The 23,717-nt window shown below is 44.4% G+C and overlaps 2 protein-coding genes across 4 annotated transcripts; one reads left to right on the top strand and one right to left on the bottom strand.

The window, feature by feature from the left end:
- Positions 1–5,373: 5,373 nt before the first annotated feature.
- parp1 (poly (ADP-ribose) polymerase 1) lies at positions 5,374–22,169 on the top strand. Of its 3 annotated transcripts, XM_048985944.1 has the most exons (24): positions 5,427–5,485; positions 6,428–6,526; positions 7,330–7,492; positions 8,208–8,323; positions 8,612–8,826; positions 12,916–13,003; positions 13,107–13,223; positions 13,731–13,907; positions 14,300–14,453; positions 14,571–14,711; positions 15,212–15,454; positions 16,734–16,799; positions 16,917–17,049; positions 17,453–17,648; positions 17,880–18,008; positions 18,313–18,396; positions 18,488–18,610; positions 18,817–18,945; positions 19,057–19,155; positions 19,334–19,486; positions 19,635–19,762; positions 20,324–20,385; positions 20,517–20,631; positions 21,175–22,169. In XM_048985944.1, exons 2-24 carry the CDS (start codon positions 6,509–6,511, stop codon positions 21,254–21,256), a joined length of 2,931 nt encoding a protein of 976 aa, XP_048841901.1. In that variant the 5' UTR covers positions 5,427–5,485; positions 6,428–6,508; the 3' UTR covers positions 21,257–22,169. The 3 variants fall into 3 exon arrangements, with proteins under 3 accessions (XP_048841902.1, XP_048841901.1, XP_048841900.1); XM_048985945.1 differs by lacking the exon at positions 6,428–6,526 and having other exon boundaries at positions 5,374–5,485; XM_048985943.1 differs by lacking the exon at positions 5,427–5,485 and having other exon boundaries at positions 6,275–6,526.
- On the bottom strand, positions 9,367–12,196 carry LOC125714887 (adenosine receptor A2a-like; the record flags this gene model as incomplete). The annotated part of the gene is made up of 2 exons (XM_048985946.1): positions 12,067–12,196; positions 9,367–10,361 (listed from the first exon to the last, which is right to left on the bottom strand). A coding segment is annotated over exon 2 (930 nt), but the record flags the coding sequence as incomplete, so codon positions are not given.
- Positions 22,170–23,717: the final 1,548 nt, after the last annotated feature.

The following is a 23,717-nucleotide window of genomic DNA, read 5'->3' as shown; positions in this document are numbered from 1 at the left end:
CCCAAGATACAAACAACATTAATGTACCCCCAACAGTATAAAAATGTTCCTCAAGATCTGTATCTGCAAAGGTACAAGTACCTACAGCTAAGGGCACAAATTAGCAGACCCTTGAGGGTACTGCCCCAGTGACCGGCAAAGGTACAAATTGGTACTCTTTTTCTCTGACAGTGTTGAAGTTGGATGCATCTATTATATGCAAAGAATTTGCAGTGAAATAACTAACAGTTTCACATTGAATAAACCCCACACATACTCAATCACACTCCTACATGTGAGCGCCTACACCTCCTGTTTATACACACAAATTACGATTGCATAATCAAAAACATCCAAAATGAGTGACATTATCAAATATTTAAAGGTTGCTAAATTGTTTGCCTGGATACACGTGCAGTCAGGGCCTTCATCAAGCTGAGCCAAGATGAATCGCTAGTTAGTCACGGCGTCGTACTGAAAATTGCTACCACGGCCTTCAATAAAGTGAAAAGGATAATCATTATGTAAAGGCTGGTTATCTGACCATACTGCACTGATTATGCTCAGCAACTTTACACAACAATAGATGTTTGCTGTATCTCCATGGCCACGGCAGTGGTGGGTTTTCATGCAGCGTGAAATTATGAATATCGGAAAGAAAAGATGTACATTGTTGCATGTCATTTCCACTGGTCTCCCTGTCCTGTCACCTGAGTCACGTCTCAGTTCGGAAGCTTCGCACAAAATGTGTGTGCGTGTGTGTGTGTGTCCTGTTATGGTGCAGGTCTGCACCATCCTATCAGGATCCCAGCTGCTAAGCCAAGGGGGCTCACAAACGCTCAGGGGGGCTCCATCCTGCCCGCTCTCACTGCATTGCTCTCCCTCGCTGGCCTTGCCCTCCACTGCAAGTTGCGCTAGAATATCAGCGTGACTCCTCTCTCATGTGGCGATCGGCAGGCTCCTGACAAGTGGATTTACTAGGACAACAAAGGGCATAAACACCGATAATAAACTTTGCCCTATAATAACCAAAGTCAGCTGGTATAACCCCCCCCCAGCCCACCCACAAATTAAAAATCTCATACACCACAAAATCCCAGCCTTCTAAAAACAATGGCTCCTACACTAATTACTGAGAGGGAATCTCTGGGTTGCCAGACAGAAATATTGAAGGATCACATGACCTCAGTTTCCACCAAGTGGCAGCGATGCAGCATTCAGCATCTCCGCGATTCAGGCCAGCCGGGGGCAGAAGTAATGTCTGAGTCCCTTTGAACTGGGGCATGATTTAAGTGGCCAGTTCTTCAAGAGCTTGGCTAGAGAAGAAGGTCACAGCTCAATTTGTAACACTTTTTCTTGTGCTTGCTCTTTCTTGTATGTGTCTCATGTGGTGCATGCTGGGATAGGTGAGAACAGAATATGCCAACGTGCAGGAATGAAGTATCACTATTCTATGATTTGCTATCCGACATGAATATAAAGGCTTCCTGGATATTTACTTGTGCTGATGCTTCTTGTCTATTACATAATGTACTAATTTAATCACGCTGCTGATGGGTTTTAATTAAAATGATTTGACATATTTACCAATTCAAACAGGCTAATATTTTGTTAAAGTAATTCAGGTTGAGTAGAACGCTGAAAGGCATTACAGAGAAGGTCCCTTCTGGGATTTCAGTCATCAAGCCTCAGGTTATGAGTTCATGTCTTAGTGAAGGAAAAGCGCTGCGTCATTTTAACAATTCCTGAGCTTCTAGTAGCTGCTGTGAAACAGAAATATAGGCTACATGACACCACAACAATACTGCCCGTTGTCATTCAGACACCAAAATGTGTGGATTTTAAACTCTCATTCATGCCCCACAAGACTTACAAGATCTGCAGAATTTCATATTCAGTTGCTATAATTCTTTGACTGGCCCAGCACAGCCGATTCATTAAATTCGAAGACTTAGTTGCTTACTAAAATTGCTGCAGATTATAAATGATTCAAATGTGGAGCACCATATAACTATATCTTACCAAAGCTTTAATGAAATTTAGGGACCCAGTGAAGACCCCCAGGCTCTCTCTGCCCAGCCGAGCACCAGGTATCATGTGACGCATTTGCTTTGTCTCAGCTGTTCCTTTAATATGCACAGAGCCCCTGGCATGATCTATACAGGGGCACCGTCAAGGGGCAGGCTCGGTCTCCAGGCAACCTGCAGTGAAGGGCTCCGAGCAGCTACATCTCCCTGTCTGATTCCTACATCATTTTTATAGACACTCCAGATAAAAAATGAATGCGGTATATATAGGAGTAAGACCAAAATAAGAACCATGTATTATTCATTCTGGATGTGTCATATATCAAATTAATTCACTTCCTACCTCATAGTTCCTCTATTAAATTTATACCAAATATTTATATCATGTAGCGTGTGAGATTTCTATTTTGATTGTGACTTCTTATAAGCGAGGAAATTCAAGCTAAAAATATGATTGATGGTGGATGAATCTTGTTTCACCTTGTTCTGCCGTCTTAGCAAATTCAAGCCTGGAAGCAGCCTGCCGTGCAGTGTAGCCTCCTGCCACCAAAACCAATATTAAACCAGGAATTTAAAAAGATTTTTAAAAGCATAGAGTGGTTTCTTATTTTTTTTCAGAGCTGTATATGTGCATGTATATTAGAAAGTGAGAGTGAGTGAGTGAGAGAGAGAGAGAGAGAGAGAGAGAGATTGTATGATATTTTCACAGACAAACTCTAATGAGAGAAACATCTTATCTGTTAACCTTTCCAGACATAAATAGTCTCCTTCCAGCTGGGCTGCTCACATACAGCACAGTTGTGACTCATCATAACTGTGAAAACTGTTTCTCCTTGTGTTGTTGTTCCATATTTACTTGCTTATACTCCTGTGTGTGTGTGTGGTCTCCTTATACTGTAACTTGACATACTGCGACTATGGATTATCCTCCACCTTCCGTAGCCATTTACCAGTGGAGGGTCACCGCGAGTACAGAGCCTATGCCAGGAAGCACAGGGCATGAGGCAGGGGGACACCCCGGACAGGAGGGCAGTCCCTTTGGAGCAGGACGAAACCCACACAAACTGCACATGCATAAAGGCATGGGACTCAGACCCACAACCCTGTGGTGTGAGGACACAGTGCCACACATCCAGCACCCAAAAGGAATGAATGATGTGCAAATTAGGAGAGCAAGTTACTCTGTATCTTAATGGACACATAAAACAGCAAGGTCTCAAAGCATCTGTATGTGGTAGTTATTGCTATTTATAAACATGTGCTTAAATAATTTAATAATAGTTGGAAAATAAACATTTGCTACAAAAATGGATTACAGAAGATTCTACAAAAAAGCATGCACAGTGAAATTACCAACATAATTTCCCAGTTCTCATTAATTTAAATGTATTAAGAGGAAGTCTTGATGTTACTTCCTCTTAGGGTTTTTCATATCAGGATATGAGTCCAGACCCTCACTTCCGACATGGATGTTTCCATTGTTCCCATAATAGGTGTAAATTAGGCCTACTCAGACCTTCAGAAATGTCCGGCTAAACCAGTGACATTTCTGGACAAATATGCTGACGGATTGTTATGTGAAAACGGAAACCATTTAAACACAAAACACTTGTATCACTTAACTGTTGATGGCACATTTTTACGATAAACGTACGATTATTACGATAATGATATCAAAATACAACATATAATCTATCCATTTTCTGAAACCACTTGTCCTATTCAGGGTTACAGGAGGTCCGGGATCTATGGGCATAAGGCAGGGAACAACCCAGGATGAGGGAACAACCCAGGATGGGGGATCAACAATGGGGGATCAGCTCAGAAAAGAGAAGATGGTCGGAAAAGAGTACAGTGGAGTGAAGATAAAATAAATAATAACAACAGGCACTTCACTGAATTGTCGTTATGCCTCCCTTAATTTGTTCTTTGTAGAGTGAGCTGTCTGTGGAGGGCGGCCACCTGCAGCAGCACCCAGGGAGCTGGCGGTTAAGGGCCTCGCTCAAGGACCTGCAGATGTGCAGAGGCTGGGTTTGAACTGGTGACCTGCTGATTACTGATGATTGGTTTGGTGAGGACTGTGGCCACTGCATTATGGACTAGTTGGAGTTTATTTAATGACCTATTTGGCTGCCAGCCAGAGGATAGAGGTGCTACCTATCCTGTCAATGTAAGTAGATATACTAGCTGCAAGTACACTGGCGTGCAAATATCGTGCAGATGTGGCAATCAATACATCCTCTTTATAATAAAACTAAGAAAATGCTACTGTGAAGAATATTGTCTTTCCACGCAGGTGGCCCTGTAGTCTCTGCATTAAATGACCTAGAGGATAATTAACGTAATAACTGATAATGATGTGAGTGGTTCGCTGAGCGTTGAAAACAGCCCATTGGCTTATAGAGTGGCTCTGTATTGTACTACACAGCAGAGCGCGGAATTTAATTGCTCATTTCACCTGTATAAATGGGTAGGTCTGCGACTCTCAGCTGGGTAAACTGTGAAATAGAGTCTATGGATGAGTACTTTGGTGAAATTATCTATCAGCTGTATCGCTTATTTTTTTCTAAATACAGTAAATTACCAAACTAAACTAGACTATGGCGTCTGTTAATTTAATTTTGTCAATGCAAGAACATCTTATAAAACTATTTCCATACGTATGGTTTAAATTTTAATACATTTCATTTTGCTGGTTTTCCTTGAATTTTAAAAAAATATCAGGCCTGGACCTGAGCTGGTTAGACTATATATACAGTACAGGCCAAAAGTTTGGACACACCTTCTCATTCAATGTGTTCTGATTACTGCTTTGCACTCTTGCTAAACACCTCTGGGAACTCCTTCAAGACTGTTGGAAAACCATTTCAGGTGACTACCTCTTGAAGCTCATCGGGAGAATGGCAAGAGTGTGCAAAGCAGTAATCAGAGCAAAGGGTGGCTATTTTGAAGAAACTAGAATATAAAACATGTTTTCAGTTATGTCACCTTTTTTTTGTTAAGTACATAACTCCACATGTGTTCATTCATAGTTTTGATGCCTTCAGTGAGAATCTACCAATGTAAATGGTCATGAAAATAAAGACAACACATTGAATGAGAAGGTGTGTCCAAACTTTTGGCCTGTACTGTATATATACGCACACTTTTTCATCCATGGAAAAAGCACCGTCTCAGCATTGAAATTAAAAAAGGGGGGAAGCATCTATGATTATCTAAATAGTTATAGGAAGAGCACAAAAATCTAGGGGATTGAGCAATGTTCTCCATTAGACCCCGCAATATAAAACAATACGTATATCTGGTATTGTTTTTGTGTTTGGTTGTTAATGCTAAAGACGAGCCAGTTTTCTGGTACTGAGTTAATATCGCCATCTAGCGGTGGATATTGGGCTTTGTGAGTCTCCAGAGCCCAGTAGTATTTTTGCAAAGGTCATACGATAAAGTCAAGCGTCAAAACTACCGTCGAGTGTGCAAAGGTGAGCTATGCTGTTATTTGGTTTTCTTAAGGTATGGAAATGACTTACCATTACCTTTTTTCATGCAAAGCTTAGTACTATACACTTCAATATTGCTGCTGTGATAGGTTTCATTCAGCACTCTGTCTAACATGACCTGTCTGCCATAGGTGGCACTGTCAGGATTTGAGCTTATGGAGGAACAGTGGTCAGTTGAAGCTTGCTAACAGGGACCCAGTTTCAGCAAAACACATGTTTTGGGCCTCACAACGCTCAAATGTATGGCAGGGATGCCGTTCGGAGGCTAATCCATGCAAAGTTTAGTACTGCTGTGATAGGTTGATTTGTGTATGAGCTGTCATGTCAAATCAGTTGTGGTAATCTAATGATAGGTTTTTCTACATCTCAGATTGCATTTTAATGATAATTGATACTTTATTGAAATTACTTGCTCTTTTGTGGAGTAAGTTGACCGCGAAGGGCTGCTACCCGTAGCACTGGGGGTTAAGGGTCTTGCTCAAGGACTCGTAGACATGCTGAGGCTGGGTTCGAACCTGCGACCTTCCGATTACACGGACACAGGCTTAGCCCACTGAGCCACACGCTGCCGCCCCCTTTGGTGGATGTCTTCAACCAATAATGTTTTTTTTAATATAAGAACATATTAAGTGATTCAATGACGCTACAGCCAAACGCTTTATCCGAGTCTTGCTTGTACTGTAATAGCTTTTTTTTTTTAACCTATCGGTGGTCGATTCCTTCTGTCTAAATGGCCCACTCACAGCAGTCGTTTCGTCGGTCGATTACTCCAGTCTGCGCTAGGGCGCTTCGCGGGTGCGTTGCACGCGGCTTTTGCATTGTGCCTGACTTTTTGGGTGCTTGCACAGTTTGTACTCTTGGTGACGTTTCTGCTATTTTCCTTTTTTAATCTCGGCAATAATGGCGGATTCACACGACGACAAGCTGTACAAGGCGGAGTATGCAAAAAGCAGCCGTGCATCTTGCAAAAAATGCAAAGAAAATATTGCTAAAGATTCCCTCCGGATGGCAATAATGGTGCAGGTATGTGGGGGACGGTATCTTCCTTTATGTGGAAGTGCTGCCGCGAGGCTGCTTAGTTAGGATGCGTTACAAGATCAGGATAATTCCCCCGATTTGCTTAAATGTAGCATATTCCCTTTTTTATGACGTTTTTAAAATCCGGGTATTGTCTGCTCTTGTTTTCCAAGCGTCGTGGGCCTGGAGTCGCTTGTTTAGAGGGTTCATTCAAACGACTTAACAGAGATTTCGCTGCTGCGGGGTACGCCGGATGCCCCATGTTGTTGTTGGTAGTGTGAGTCTGCATAGCCCGAGAACCCTAAATAACTTTAATCGCTTATCGAGACTATGTTAAGCCCAAAGGGACCCCGGTATTGGAAAATCAGCCCTGCGATCCTAATAGATGCTGCAAGAAAATATTGATCAGTAGTATAAAGGCTGTAGTTCTGCCTTCTAGGGATTGACATCGTTTTTCGAAATTATTGGCGAAAAGTTTGTATTTCCCCATGAACGTCACTTTCCGTTTTCTCGCCTGTGATTTGTGTATGAGCTGTCATGTCAAATCAGTTGTGGTTCCGATTGAATCATTACACGGTAATCTAATGATTTTGGCAAATATGCTAAACTAAAAGATGTCATAATCTTATACAGGGTTGAGGATATTTTAAGAAATTAAGATTTCGGGTTCTAAGTCATAGCATCCGTGTTTTTCTTTCTTTATTATGTGATTAGTTACTAGAAGTTACTAGAAATCTGACAGCTGAAATATCACGCAGGTCCTCCTGCCAGTGTTAATGACCTGAGACGCTTGTTTTGTTCCTTTTCAGTCTCCCATGTTTGACGGAAAAGTGCCCCACTGGCACCACTTTTCCTGCTTCTGGCTCAGAGCGTCCGTCCAGTCCCCGTCGGATATATCTGGCTTTTCCGACCTTCGCTGGGAGGACCAGGAGAAAGTCAAGAAAGCCATTGAGGGTGGAGGTGCCACAGGAGGTAATATGTGAGCGTAAATCTGTAGTCACTGAAACGTGTGTCATGTCCTCTGTGTTCCTGTAAAGAGGAGTGAAGGCAGTTGATCCCGAAGGATACGCTAAGTAGCAGCGGAGGAGAGAACGGCTGGCAGTATGGATTGTTAGCGTTTGTACAGTTAGGCCAGTTTTCCTCGAATCGGTGCTCCGGGACCCCCAGACGGTCTACGTCTTTGTTGTGAGCAAAAACGGGGACTATGTGAGCGTAAATTTGGAAGGAGTCACTGGAAGGTGCGCCATGGTTTCTGTGTTCAGTGTTTTTTTTGTGTCTTTTTTGTACGTTTACTTCGAGAGCAATGGGAAGAAACTGAGTCGTATTCCTTTTATGTGTGAACATACTTCGCCAATAAAGATGATTCTGGACAGTCTGGAAGGGAGAAAAAAATGTGGACCATCAGGGGGTGTCCGAGGACCGGGTATGGAAACGCTAAATTAGGCTAGAATTGTGTTGTGGTTATTTACAAAAATACTGGAAATCATGTGATGCCAGTAAGGCAGGGAAGCGCAGCCTTTGTCCTGGAGAACCGTTGCTATCTCCAGCTCCTGGTATATCAGTGTATTAAATCAGGTCGTTCATGTGTCGCAGTATCTTGAATGTACTACCAAGTGTAAGTGTTGTTCCTTCTTTGATGTTAAATGGAAGCGAAGCTCATTATGGGCGTCTTTGTTCGATTCCATAGGAAAGGCAGGCCAGAAGGGAGGGGCCAAGGGAGAGAAGACGCTGAATGACTTTGCGGTGGAGTATGCCAAGTCCAACAGGAGCACCTGCAAGGGGTGTGAGCAGAAGATCGAGAAGGTAGGTCACACGTAACATTGGGCTTTACAGTCCAGGCTCTCCCAGGCCTACAGAGACACGGTGACACACTTAAAAATACTGTTGATGCATGTTGCGATTCCCCTGCTCAGATTGGACCTCAAGTGTAATATGACAGATATTTCAAAATTATATGTATGGGTGTTTACATGTATTAATGGAAGGTCTGCTCTTCCTGAGACGTTGAATCAGGGAAGTCGCCGCTTTATATCCCGAACGCCATATAAGTGTCCCCCTGAAGATGTCAGCGGTGGCCTGTTTGTATTCCAGGACCAGATCCGTGTGTCGAAGAAGACAGTGGACCCGGAGAAGCCCCAGCTGGGCCTGATCGACCGCTGGTACCACCCGGCCTGCTTCGTGAGCCGACGAGAGGAGCTGGCCTTCAAGCCTGAGTACAGCGCCAGCCAGCTGAAAGGCTTTGCGGGCCTGAGGGCCGAGGACAAGGAAGAACTTAAGCTCCGGCTGCCAGCGGTCAAGACCGAGGGGTAGGGCGTGCCGCCGGGGCTGCTGCGGGGGGAGGGTGCTCCGGTGTCGCCGTGTCGTCACCTAACTGTCTGTTGGGCAGAACCGAGTCTTTACATCCAGTAAACTGCCAGGTTCTTGTTTTGGTTGATGAGATGTCTAGTGTTGTCTTATCCAGCTCAGCTGAGATGTGTGGGGACATCAGAAAGTTTTAAAGCTTTACCTGTAATTGGACATTTATGTGTCCGAGTGCTTATTCTCCTTCATGTTTTAATCGGGTCTTTCAGACCCACGTTAGCATTTGTCAGCCAACTTTTGAATTTTTTTGCTTATCAATTTTAATGGGTCATTTGTGGAGCGCAGTTCTACCCTGGTTTCGGAAATCTTCAGCTTCTCACCTTGGGTTCCCTTTTAGATGTGAGGTTCTGAGTAGGTCTAAAGGTGAGCTACTTTCCTTAACCAGCCGTCGCTTCTGGGCGGTTCCATTGAACCTGTGGTCAGGACCTGTGGACCACAGCCGCTCTGTCGTCATCTTCTTGGTTCACTGAAGTCCTGCAGCAGAGAAATATGGCCTTGAACGTGTGCCGGAAAGCTTTCATCTTATAGGCGTAGAGGAAGGGGTTGACGGCAGAGTTGGCGTGGGAGAGGATGATGGCGGTTAGAAGGAGAGGGAGGGGCACGGAGCAGTGGGGGCACAGGAGGAGGAAGCAGTTGATGATGTGTAGCGGGATCCAGCAGATGGTGAAGAGGAAGAGCACAAGGAAGAGCGAGGTTGCCGTCTTCATTTCCTTTTTCATGTCGGCCGCCCGGTTCTCCTGGCCCTCGCCCGGTGCCCGGTCGGCCGCGATTCGCCTCATCTGCTTCTTCACGGTCAGGAAGATCTGGGCATAGATGACGAACATGACCAGCAGGGGCGTTAGGACACAAGCGAAGAAGTTGAAGTACACCATGTAGGTCATGTCCACCACCAGGACGAAGAAGCAGTAGCCGGATTCGGGCGGAGGCTTGTGCCAGCCCATGAGGGGCACCAGTCCGATGAGGAAGGCCAGCATCCAGGTGATGAGGATGACCAGCACTGCGTTGCGTGGCGTCATCAGGCTGTGGTACTGGAAGGGCAAGAGGATGGCTATGTAACGTTCAACGGCAACCGCCAGCAGGCTGAAAATGGAGCTCTGAGTGAGCATGATGAGCACGGACAGCATGAGCAGGCACAGGTAGAGGTTGTGCCGGGGGATACCCAGGTCGGTCATGATGGCACACGGGATGGCAAGCGCGCCCACGCACACGTCCGCCACCGCCAGCGACACCAGGAAGTAGTTGGTTACCGACTGGAGCTTCCTGTTCATGGCCACCGCTGCGCAGACCAGGATGTTGCCTGCGGTGGAAAGGGCTGCGATGACCAGCTCAGCAGCCAGGTAGGGCACGTTGGGAAAAACCACAATGTCAGCGGACGGGGTGGCGTTGGCCGCGCTCACGGTACTGGATTGGTCCATCACCCCGTTTCTCGGGGTCGACCGATTCCAGCGGATCTGGTTCCGACGGACCGGGTCCACAGCTCCTAAAATGAGATGTTGTACGAGTTGTCTAACGATTCTCCAGTCGTGTGATCATTTTGAAAACCGGTTCAGAAAAACTTGACTCATGTTCACATTGGTGTTTCTGAACAAGAAGACTGGTTAAAAGATTGGATTTTGGGGAACTGACAACATGGTTATTTAGGACATGATAACGAAGAGTTAGATGGTTCCGGAAGTCCAGAAAGGGTCCTTTGACCAAATTACTCTGCCACATCCTGTAGTAACCAAATATAAACATGTTATATAAGCAGATTTAAAAACAATGTTTCCTGTGCCACCGTTTTGCACATCAAAACAATACATTAATAAAACAAATAGTGCAAGAACAATGAAAGCAGAGACACGGGCAACGTTACACAAAGCAATAAAATTAAGATAAAACGGAACAAAAGGCCAGAGAGTAAAAGTAGGGTTAATTTGCGGCCACATATTACCTCATGTAGCAGTATTTTCTGCACCGTGATATGATTTTTGCGGGAGTTCGGTACAAGAAAATAGTTCCTACACTCTCCTAAACTGCTCACAACAAAGTCTGTTGATTATGTTGAGTAAGCAGGTTTTGACTTTTCTACGGCCAGTATCTCCAAATTAGGCGACTCCCAGCAGAACAACATAGAAATCCCTCAGACTTATCTCCTTCGGTTTTGTGGTGACCTGCCCCTTAAAGCATGGCAGCTTCACCACTGAGGAGAAACACTCGCTAACAGCGGCTTGCCTTGAAGATGGCTGCAGTCCACTGCCCGGCCTTTTAGTCGGCGCTCTTGGTACTCAGATTTCAGTTGTGTTAACCTAGAGGTTAATGATCTTGAAGCTGTACGACATGGTGAATTATTTAGATGACTTTGTTACGTGTTGCACTTTTAGGCTTAAAATAGAAGTATGGCATGACCAGTGGCATGTACTACGAAGGTTACTGGCTTATTGGGATAACTTGTCGGATTTAAGGTGCCGCAGTTTAAATGGACTTCATATTCATTCACTTGCATTTTGCCCAGACTACCTTAAATCCGACAAGTTACCCCGATAAGCCAGTAACCCCGCTTTGTAGTACAGACCTCAGGGTACTTTCCCTCTGAGCTGACGTGTTCAGTTTCTGGCGTTCGTTTTGTTGATTTTACTGTTTACTCAGGCAGTCAAAGATGACAATGAATAGTAAAACGTATAATGTTTCAGTGGTCAGCAGATGCGACATCTAAATGACCAGACTGGTCTCCAGGCGGCTTGAGACGGTCGCTGGGCCCACTGTAAAGAATGCCTGGATAAATACCTGAGGTGTGTGACTACGTGGATCTGTGCCCATATCCGGAGTGCTGTGGGTTTGAATCCCATGAGCGAATGAGTAGTCGTATGACTTTTGGGCCCCTGAGCAGGACCCATACCTTCAGATGGCCCAGGGTCTCTGGCTGACCCAGATCCTTGTTTGTCCATTTCTTTAGACCGGGGGTGGGCAGTCTTATCCTTAAATGGCCAGTGTGCATTTGGTTTTTCCGGGAAAACCTTTAGGCTAAACTCATGTGTGAGACCTCTTCAGTCAGTCAGTCAGTCCTCTAATCTAACTAAGGAGTCGCAGTGAAACCCCCACAGACAACGGCCCTTTCTGGATAAGACCCCTTATTTAAAGCATATCCCCAATTTTAAAGAAAAGCATTTGCCAAATAGAAATGTAAAGAATGTAATGTGACTCACCAGGGTGCACGTTACACGCCCGTGGAGGACGGGGATGAATGGCAGCTCTCTGTCGGGGTCAGAGTCTGGCAAAGAACTCTGTCAGTGTCGAGCTTGACAAGACCCCTGAGCGATGTATCTGCAACTTCATACGCTGGTCTCCTCCTACCGAGACCCTGACAGAAACTGGCAGTTTTATAGTTTTATTTGCCCACCTGCCCCCTCCCATGAACACCCTTTGTTATGTTTGTCGTCATTTTCTTTGACGAGCATTTTGATTTGATGTTCATGGTAAGAGCAGCCGTTGGGGCTTTAATGAAGCCCCCAGAGATTACATCAGGATGGGGCCGGATGGGGGGGGGCCCTCTGAGTGAGCTTATTATTTATTATGACCCCATATTTTAATTAACTCTGGGACAGTGGAGTTTCCAAGAAGGTGTTTGTGCAGGTGGTTGATGGGTTATAATTAATTTCGCAGACCAGTGAATGCCTTTTGGGAGGATACCTGGTCAGTTAAAATGTCACTGTCAAAACAAAACAAAATAATTGTGGACACCCCTGCCATCTTTGTTTTTATTGCATCATTTTCCAAGATCATCCATATAGAGTGACAAATAAAACCTATTTGTGGTTTTATCGGTCAGAGCAACGTGTGGAAAATTCTGATCTTTGGAAGATTATCAGATTGTTGGTTTAAAATATTACGGCATTGTAGCCTTATAACCAGGGTGATGGGCAATGGGACGCTCTAAACCGTTGGTGCGTTTTTGGTTTGTAAATCATGAATGTTTGTTTTCTAGTAAGTCAGAATGCACCTTTTACTTTCTGCAGGTGAACCACTCGTAGGCTAAAATTTTCTCATGTTCGCAGGAAGAGGAAGTCTGATGAAGTTGACGGCGAAGCAACTTCAAAGAAGACAAAAAAGGAGAAGGACGACAAGGAGGAGAAGCAGATGAAGGTTGGCTTTTCCTTTTTGGTTTTATTTTCCTTCTCGCCGTGGCTTTCCGGGGCTGCATTGAACCCGTCTCAGTGCCTCATTCTCCCTTCATCTGTCCCCACAGGAGCAGAGTCAGTTAATCTGGGGCATCAAGGACAAGCTGAAGAAGTTCTGCTCCATCAACGACATGAAGGAGCTGCTCATCGCCAACGGGCAGGAGGTGCCTTCAGGGGAGTCAAATGTAGGTTTCATCCAAGGGTCATAGTTTACCAGTTTTCTGTCCACTTGTCCTGGATTCTCTCCCAGTTCTGCATTGTCCCTGGATTTCTGTGTCCTCCCTTCAGATCCATTCTGTGTTGTTCGGTTATTTTACTAGTTACCGTAACCAAGAATTCATGACCTTGTGCTCCTGTCCCATGCCCATTCAGCAGCTCTGGTTTTGCAGTACAACTGTCTCACCAGCAAAACTGCAGCTACGTTGACGAGATTTAAATGCAGATTATGAAGATAATAGATTGTGAGGCCTTGCGGTGTTTAGTGCACTGGTCAAGGTTGCGAACTTGTACGCTAAAGGTTATATTTTGACAGGAGGAAAAGATGCTGTGGTACTTTTAAGCAGACTGCCCAACCTTAATTACAGAATCCCCCTAGGAGATCTGTATGTCCAGGGAAATCTTACTCCACTAAAATATCTGTGGTTAGCGGTAATAACTGTTGGTGCGGTTGTCTGTGGTTGTCTGCCGGTCAGATTGTGGACAGCCTGGCAGACTGCATGGCTTTCGGGGTCCTGCAGCCGTGTGAGTCCTGCCAAGGTCAGCTGGTGTTCAAGAGCGACGCGTACTACTGCAACGGCAACATCTCCGCCTGGACTAAGTGTGTCTTTAAGACCCGGACGCCCAACCGCAAGGATTGGGTCTCCCCAAAGGTTAGTCCGTCTTCATGTCCCCAAGATGTCCAGCAGGAGTTGTGGATTCAGTTCCTGCCCAGGCTCTCATGTCCTCAAGACTTTTCTCTGCTTCTCTGGTTTCCTTGTAAAGTCCAAACGCGTGTGGTTAGGTTGATTAGTGTCTATAAGTTGCCCATAGTGTGAATGAGCTCTGTCATGGACAGCAGTCCCATTTAGGTTGTATCCTTGCCAAATTCCTTCTGTTTCCTGAGATTGGATTTAGCCTCATGATGTCTCTCTACTAGGTAAGTGCTTATGATATAGAGATGGGGGAATGCATGTAGGTACCATAGCTAGTAATTTAGTTTTTTTTTTCATTTGTTTTTTTTTAATCTATAATCAAGCTTCTTGACATTACGCTGCATCCACAGGAGTTCCACGAGATTCCATTCCTCAAGAAGTTCAAGTTCAAACGGCAGGACAAGGTGCTTCCCAAAGAGTCTCCCAGCGCTCCAGCCCCTTCTGCTCCGACCACCAGCGCCTCCAGTGCCGCCTGCATGTCTGAGTGTCAGCCCGCACCCTCAGGTCTTAAGCTTTCCCTTACAAATCCTTGGGAGAATAGAAACAAACGTGAATCTGAGACTGGCCGTGGTGAGCCACCGTGCCGTGGTTAATTCTGTGTGTGCTACACTCCACCCACAGATAAGCCTCTCACTGGGTTAAAGATCCTGACCTTGGGCAAGCTGTCAAAGAACAAGGATGAGCTGAAGACAACCATTGAGGAGCTGGGGGGGAAGGTCACCGGGACGGTCAACAAGGCCAACCTCTGCATCAGCTCGAAGAGTTGAGTCATGTTGCGCATTATGAATAGGAATTCATTGGGGCTTTCTTTTAATCCTACTATAATTATGGACATTATGAATGTAGACTTTGTTTAATCAACAAAAACATCACACTATGGAATTGGAGCTTTCCAAACATAGTTAAGAGACAAGAAGGTCATCACATAGTTTAGGGTGTCATAGACAAGAGGGAAGAGGAATCAGATTTGGTATCATCAGACATCAGGATTTCATACCATAATTTTGGCATTGCTGCCAGTGTTTCAAGGATGGTGTGATCAGGTACCAAATTTTCTAGTCCTCCATATATGTTATGTTGTCAGTGATTTACATGAAAGGATGTAGACATTTGGGGGTTTGCAAAGTGGAAACGTCACAGTAATGCCGTGATGGAATATAGAAAGGCCAAAACCATGAACAAGCTCTTTAAAGGGTAGGATATAGTGGTCCTGTCTATAGAAGGTTTGCTTGGTGGTAATATGAAGTTATTTGGTTCTTCAGAGGAGGTGGAGAAGATGAGTAAGAAGATGGAGGAGGTAAAGGAGGCCGGGGTGCGAGTGGTGTCCGAGGACTTCCTCACTAACCTCCGGGGCTCCGGAAAGGACAAGCAGGAGCTCCTCTCTCTTCACGGCATCTCCCCCTGGGGGGCTGAGGTCAAGCTGGAAGGCACGGCCCCCGCTGCAGCCGCGCCCACCAAGTCCAGCGGCTTGGCTGGGAAGAGCACCGGCAGAGTTGAAGAAGAAGGTGAGCTACCCAGTGGCTTAATGCGGTGTTTCCCATCCCGGTCCTCAGGGACCCCCTGGCAGTCCACATGTGGCAGGTAGCCGGGAGAGAGCAAATTCATGGTTGTTTGGGGGTCACCAAGGACTGGGTTGGGAAACACTTGGTTAATGGAGATATGCTATCAACTATTCAGAGTAGGTGCATTAAATGGTACAACAGCAGAAATCCCTTCTAGTATTTAGTTTTGAATGTGCTGCTCTATGTCTAACCTCTGAGAATCCTGGGATGCCCTGGGCATGAGGTAGGGGACATGGTGGGAACAGGTATGATTTAAATAACTAACCTAATGTCATCATTGTCTCTGTCTCGTGTCACGGTCATCTTAGACATGTTTCGGGGGTACTTCTGTACTCCTCCATGACCTTAGAATTGCCTTGTGACCCAAAATCTCCTCCCTAACCGCAGACACACAAAAAAGGAAATTTGCACTCGGCTAAATCTGGTCGACACAAGCAGTCGTGAGGAGTGGAGATGGGAATGGGGGGAGGTAGAGAGTGGCCTAGATAGGAACCGGACTTCTGGGTGGGGGGTGGAGCTGCTGGTTAGTGGAGTGGATGAACAGTATGTGGTCTGAAGGAGGAAGATATCATGGAAGACTGGAGAGGTATTGATGGTGGATTGAGTGTTGTATTGATTCTCAACCCATGGGTCGCAACCCAAATCGCGGCAAATTCTGAAAGGGTCGGGAGTTGGAAATCGAAGCATTTTAAAACCAACAAATTCCTATGCTGATCCATGATCAGATTTCCCAGCCCCAGTGCTAGAATTAACCTACATAAATGGGTCTTGGCTCTGCAAATGCTTAGCGCAAAACTAGTGAACACTTAACCAATCCAAGAAGCCAAACCACAGAAGCTTAATTTAATATTCTCTGTCGCATCCAATCAGACTTGTGAGATTTGTGATTTGCTGTAAATTGCAGAGTGCACTGCATGCTTGATCATAGCATTAATTTAAACTTATACTTGATATTTGGTTCGTGACTGAGCTGGCATGGTAAAGATTGGGTCGCTGTGCAAAAAAGGTTGAGAACCACTGGTGTAGATGATGGATGGAGCGTTGCTCAGGTCCAGTATGCTTAGGTGGGCTGATCACTGAAAGGTACAAGATGAGGCCCCACCTCAGATTCACATCAGTCATCTTTGCTTTGAGCCACATCTGGAAGGGATGTTGAGTTTGGAGAAAATAATGGAGATGTTACTGTTACTCTCTAAAGAATGCTGTGGGTGTTGTGTTTAAGGAGGGAGCAAAGCCAAGAAAATGAAGCTGACGGTTAAAGGAGGAGCTGCTGTGGACCCAGATTCTGGTAGGAGCTTAAAGATGGCTGTTTTTATGTTGACATGTGTGTGTGTGTGTTTGGAAAGTGGCAAAGCTGTGAAGAAACAGTGTGTTTAGTACCTGCCACTGGTGGTGTTTCATGCAGGTCTTGAGAACTGTGCCCACGTGCTGGACCAGAACGGTAAGATTTTCAGTGCCACGCTGGGTCTGGTGGACATTGTCAGAGGAACCAATTCGTACTACAAGCTGCAGCTTCTGGAGGATGATGTGCAGAAGCGGTGAGTCGACAATGACACTGTATGCATTAATTTAGCAGAAACCATGAGTGTGAACAGTACTGCAGTATCCCATGATTTGCCATCTAGTGGATGGCTGTGTTATTGTACCTGGCAATTTCTTTAGCTAGTCTTCTTCAACTGATTTTTTTAAACTGCACTTTTGAGCTCTCCAGGATTTAATCCAATTGAAGAGGCAGTTAAACAATCTGTTATTGGTCAGCACACTTAAAATCCCCACCTCTTGCGTCAGATAGTGTTGTTTTTCCAACCAATAGCATCTCGTAATACATTCAGGTCTGCCTTGTGGATGAGGGACACCGTTGTTGTGTGTCTGTGTGGGGTAATTGACACTGAAGGTGCACTCACAGTCCAACTGACGGCTCTTCTTCATCATTCTCCGCAGCTACTGGGTGTTCAGGTCCTGGGGTCGTGTAGGAACCACAATCGGAGGAAACAAGCTGGAGAAATTCTACGACAAGAACTCAGCCATGGACAACTTCCAGAATTTGTATGAGGAGAAGACGGGGAATGCCTGGACCTCAACCAGTTTCACCAAATACCCTAACAAGTTCTACCCTCTGGAGATCGATTATGGACAGGTACGGTGAACTGTGGGAGTGGGTTGATTTGGGATTACCTGGTGTATAGAGGGACCGCCAAAGACTAAGCCATCTCCAAGGTATGGTTAAGATACATATGCGGGGTAGAAATTTAGTTTCTCGTCAGTAATTTATACTGTAAATGATTTGTTCTTGTTCATGTGGCAATATTTCTGAAGAACTGAGGAGAAAAATGACTTGAATGCTTTACTGACTTTCATTCTCATCGAGGATGAGGAGGCCGTGAAGATGCTGACTGCCAGTGCCGGCACCAAGTCCAACCTGGAGAAACCAGTGCAAGACCTGATAAGGATGATCTTTGATGTGGAAAGCATGAAGAAGGCCATGGTGGAGTTTGAGGTGTGTTCATGTGGAAGACTGAAGGACCTAGTTTTACTTTTTTGATGCTACCAGTTCATATGTTTTGATAACAACAAGCATTAGCTATCTTAATACCAATCACATTCTCTGGAGAAAAAAACCTACATAATAGGGCTATCTGGAATTAAAAGAATCCAAAAAAATAGGATTATTCGAATGGTTTATCCTCTGCACTGTGCAAAATTGTTTTTAAGTACCTAACAGCTGTTCTCTCTTGAGGAGTTCAGAGGCAGCAGGTGATAGGTTAGCTGCTAACAGCTAATGGTTGCCCTCCACCCCTCAGATTGATTTGCAGAAGATGCCCCTGGGAAAGCTGAGCAAGCGGCAGATTCAGCAGGCCTACGCCCTGCTGAGTGAGGTGCAGCAGGTGAGCAGAGCCCGACTTACGAGGCGCAGCACAGAGGTGCTTCCTCTAACACAGGTAAATAACCCGTGTTGACTGTGTCCTCACCATCCAGGCTGTGTCTGCTGGTGTCACGGAGTCCCAAGTCCTGGATCTGTCCAATCGCTTTTACACGCTGATACCTCACGACTTTGGCATGAAGAAACCACCACTGCTGAATAATCTTGACTACATTCAGGTGAGGCCTTTGATCACGCTTGGCTTTCCATGCGGTTTTGCCTGTAAGCACCATCCTGCCCTCTTGTTTTGATTTTAGTATTTGTTTATTTTCTTTAATTCTTATGGATAAATCTTAAAAAGCACTCAACAACAAACTAATTTGACCAGATACTAATTGTGTTTAAAGGGAATGAATGTGAATTGATCAGGTGTCTGACCTCACAGGCCAAAGTGCAGATGTTAGACAACCTTCTGGACATTGAGGTGGCCTACAGCCTCCTCCGCGGTGGGGCAGAAGACAACAAGAAAGACCCGATTGACATCAACTATGAGAAGCTCAGAACCAGGATTGAGGTATTTTTTGGTATTTGTTTTTAGTGTGCTTCTCCGGTATCCAATGCGCATGAGCACCTGAGCATCCCTCACAGAGGTTCTGCCAGTTCATTCGGCACATTATTCACACAGGTTGTGGACAAGACATCTTCAGAAGCTCAGGTTATCCTGGATTATGTCAAGAATACTCATGCTGCTACGCACAATACCTACACGCTTGAAGTAGAGGAGGTGAGGGTTTTCCGGTGTACTGCCATATTAACTGTACGAAGTGGTTATGATTTATTGTAATTATATTGATTGTAATTTATACAGCTGGAGGGAATCAAGAATGTTTTTTGTGTTATTAAACAGCGTGTGGGAGGAATGGGGGCCCCGTGGCTCCAGGCTTACTGTCTGCCTCTTACAGGTCTTCAGGGTGGTGAGGGACGGCGAGTACCAGCGTTACCGACCCTTCCAGGATCTACCCAATCGGCAGCTGCTGTGGCATGGCTCACGCACCACCAACTACGCTGGCATTCTGTCTCAGGGCCTGCGCATTGCACCCCCAGAAGCCCCAGTGGTGAGTGACGACGCACTATAATCCTACAACCCCGTAGCACTGAAGCCAATAACCATTCTTTCTAATGTGCAAACAGACCTAGTCAAACCGTGACTCGGTGGTTTAAATTGTTTTTGTGTGTTTGTGCTCTTTTCGTGGGAAATCCCAGACAGGTTACATGTTCGGCAAAGGTGTGTACTTCGCTGACATGGTGTCCAAGAGCGCCAACTACTGTCACACCTCCCAGTCCAACCCTGTGGGCCTCATTCTGCTAGCAGAGGTCGCCCTTGGCAACATGTGAGTGTTTCTTTGATATTATGTACAACAATACTCTACAGTAGTAGTATTAAATTTTATTGTAAAGCAAGATGGAGTTTTAAATGCATGTTTTATGTCTTGGCTCATTGTGCTACACAGTTAATTTTGGAAGTTATCAAGATATGAAAGGTGATTCTCAGTTGATGTTGCCAGTACAGGAAATGTAGCGGTTTTCTGTTTTTTTTCGGTGGTAGATAATCTGGATGCGATTCTCATGTTACTTAATATTCCTGCGATTGTGCTATAATTTTCTGCACAGCATGAGCTGAAATATCGTCTCACGCAGCCTTTATGACATTAGCAATCCCATTGTCAGTCTTATTTTCAGTGTTGAGATTTCTGTTTCATCTCATACACTTGTGTTCAGTGACGCTATCACTGAAAAATCCTCAGTTTAACTGCTTGGTCGTGATAGCTGTAATTTTTTTTTTAATGATTTGTATTCTGTTCTGGGTTTCTTTGCACGTAGAAAACATGTTATGGTGAGTGTATAACTGTGAGTGCATAACTGTGAGTGTATAATGTGTTATCTTTTGGCAGGCATGAACTGAAGAAAGCTTCACACATTACAAAACTACCAAAGGGCAAGCACAGCGTGAAAGGTAAAGATCTTACACAACACAACTGATCCCACAGTGTGATCTGCAGATATGTGCTAATTTAATCTAGCGTTTAGAATGTTTGTGTGTTTTGTGGCTAACAAAATGGCTGCTTTTCTGCTCCTCCTGCGCAGGTCTGGGAAGAACTGCCCCAGATCCCAGCGCTTCTGTGTTTTTGGATGGCGTGCAGGTGCCTTTGGGTAAAGGCGTCAACACCAATATCGACGACACGAGCCTGCTCTACAATGAGTATCCTTTTCTGTACATGGAAGTCCAACACTGCTCCCGCTGAGTTCTATCAGAAAGACCCCAGGGAATGTTTTATTGGCCAGTGAAATTCCTTGCCCACTTTCTCAAATGTTTCATTTTATACAGGGGGTGAGAAACCAGCATAGTCCTTAGTAAATGCTGGTTCTTTTGTTGTATGATTTGTCTACAGTTGTATTGTTGCCGGACTGGGTGAGTTAACAAATATTTTACCAAATATTTGTAATGGGGCAAAATGAACTAAATTATGTGTATTATATAGATCATTGTTTCCAGGCCCGAACACATTTTTAGTTTGTTCGACAGCCTGCATGCCTGAGCCAGGTACTCGAGTTTGGTAATTTGAAGAGTAACACAATGGGGTGAGGGATAGTATTAATGAACCAGATTAGTAGTGTGAATACTTGTACAGTGTAACATCTTACAGTATGGAAAGTACACATTGTGAAGCTGATGAGTAAGGGTGGTGGTGAGGATCTTCCACAGAGGATTCTTCGGTATTCCTTAACCTCCCCTTTTCTCTAGATACATTGTATATGATGCGGCACAGGTTTATCTGAAATACCTGCTGAAGATAAAGTTCAACTACCAGACGTCCCTGTGGTGAGGCTGTCAGATCTGATGAATCGGCAATGTCTTGTGGTGGCTCCTGGCCTCCTCTCGGAGAGCGGACGTCCTTCAGCTGACGAGCCTCCGATGTCCAAACGATACCCGTCTCGCTCTTTGTCGGTAGTTTTGAAATAAGCGAAATGCTGTGTAGTGTCATAAACCGAAATCAGATTTCAGCACAGGAGTTTTTTTGTCTTTCAGTTTAATTTGTGCATCGAAGCTTTGACTGGCCTGCACTGAAAGCAGATTAATTTTTGAAAGCGGTTCTGTTTAAACAGTCCCGGGGGCAGCAAGTATTGGAAGCTGAACTCTTTTGTAAGCAAACAAAAAAAAGACATATCAGGTAGGTAAGTATAAAGATGCAACTGATACAGCTTTTTCCACTACCCCATGCCCCCCCACACACTATTATTTCTGCAAATTCAAAATACAATAGAAATTGTTAGAAGTAAGAATAGTATGCAAAGTCATAGGTGAGGTATTCCGAACTCGTATTCATTTTGGATATGCAGCAACATTTGTATCCAGTGCAAAATGCTTCTTCTTTTTGGGCAACGCAGTGCTTGCACAGTATGGGTACAAAGAACGGCTATGGAAAATAACTCGTTTTTTCAAGAAGGGTGTGGACATTCTCTTGGGCCCATTTTCAGAAAACACATTCAGGGCTCATTCGCTTAGTTACTGTTAATGACCATTACTAGAATTCCTAGTATAGCTCTTAAGGGGAAAACAAAAAGATCTTATTGATCAAAATGAGGACTTCAGTTGTATTTTTGATATTGTTTTCTGTCTTCGTGAAGACTAACACTTTCAGTTACAGTATTCAGGTGTTTTGGGGATTGTAATGTTACAGACTTTGTAAAATTATTTCACTCACTGATAGAATAAAGCTGTCTTTTGCCCAATTATAATGTGCATTGTTTTTTCCCAGCGCAACTCTTACATCTTGCATTAAATTCTGATTTTGTTTTTAAAGTACAAAACCGTTTAATTTTCATGACTTGACGTATCCTTTTGTCCAGCCTTTTTCCTGAAGCATATCATCCTGTTTACCATGCCGTGGTAATTGGTGATGGAAAGTTTGTGCTGTTCATCCCCAGATGACCCACTTAAGATTTCATTTGTGTTTTATCTTTCAAGCAAAGGGACAATGGGGTTGTGATTTCAGCAAATTATGTCTCCAACTAACTCTCGGGAGCGTTGTGATGTGCAATGTAAATTGTTTTAGACATAATACAACGCATCAGAAGTAATTGCAGTTGTCCGTTTTTTAACCTTCAGAAAGATTCACTTTGAAGTCTTGTATAATGCATATTTGTCCTTAAGTTATTTTTGTATACTATTAGACATTTAACAAGTAATACATTTGTGAAGAGTTGCTGTGGCGTTTGTCAGTCGTTGACCCAGCTATATATTTCGAGCCTCTAAATAAGTAGTTTTACTTCATTCGATAAGAACCTGAAATGCTTACAGTGAGCGAGCGAATAGATTGGTTGTTTTTGAAATCATTAATTTATACATTGCTACTTATTTTACAGCTTGAGTTCCACAGTATCATTAAAATTCCCCACAAATAAATGAAAAAACCAACGACCGCTTTCAAACAACCCTCCCAGCTGCAACCTCTGTCCCAGGGTGCACCACAGCATCTGTCCCATAATGCAGCTGGACCCTCTTGCGCGAATATATTTTGCATAAAGAGTGGTACATATCGGCGAGTTATGTTTGCATGTAACTTTTAATGTGTTTTCCCTTAAGCCTTAGTGTCATCTCGATAAACAACAGAACATAGTGCGTGTTTTGTCAAGGTTAACAAGTCGCAACACTAAAATTGTGCAGTCGTAACGTTAATGAGATGTTCTGACTGCTAGTTGCACCAGGCTTCAAACCTTAACATTAATATAGTTCATGCCCACCACTGTTTCTGGCGATCGAGCGCCCTGCAGACATTAGATCCCCGGACCTGGGATAAGCAGCGCTGACTCGTGTATCTTAGCAATATGAAACGATTATCTTGTCGCGCTGTGAGTGAGTAAATCTAATTTGCACTCGTGCTTCCTGTAAGATGTGCACCACATTTAACTAGATGGCTTTTTACAATAAAAAGTGGAGATTTTTTTAAATTTTCACGTTAGGACTCGCATTTTAAAGATGATTTAATAATTGGATGTGTTGGTAAATTATTTACATGATGTTAAGGTTGGTACTACCTCCTTTCTCTTTCAGCATCACTTGTCAATTATTCCAAGTGGACAAACTCGATCCATTTCCCGTGAGGTGTTCTGCAGCAGTTTGTCATCTTTTACATTGTCCCTTCCCCATTTCACCATCTTTTCTATTTAAAAAGGAATCTAGAATCACGAGGTTCCGTGCTCCCTATTCCTGGTACATGGAAAACGGCGATAAATTTGTTGGACGAATTCAGACCCTCCTGAGGCATCATTCTTTTTTTGTCTGAA

This window comes from Brienomyrus brachyistius, chromosome 19, assembly GCF_023856365.1.
Source record: "Brienomyrus brachyistius isolate T26 chromosome 19, BBRACH_0.4, whole genome shotgun sequence".
Classification (NCBI taxonomy): domain Eukaryota; kingdom Metazoa; phylum Chordata; class Actinopteri; order Osteoglossiformes; family Mormyridae; genus Brienomyrus; species Brienomyrus brachyistius.
This window is presented reverse-complemented; position numbering and strand designations above follow the sequence as displayed.

What these genes read in the sequence shown, in the direction of transcription:
- parp1 (XM_048985943.1), top strand. Translation starts at nt 6,404, where the DNA reads ATGGCGGATTCACACGACGACAAGCTGTACAAGGCGGAGTATGCAAAA. An exon ending in AGCTCAGAACCAGGATTGAG is followed by an intron (nt 18,946 to 19,056) that starts GTATTTTTTGGT and finishes TTATTCACACAG; the next exon opens with GTTGTGGACAAGACATCTTC. An exon ending in GAGGTCGCCCTTGGCAACAT is followed by an intron (nt 19,763 to 20,323) that starts GTGAGTGTTTCT and finishes ATCTTTTGGCAG; the next exon opens with GCATGAACTGAAGAAAGCTT.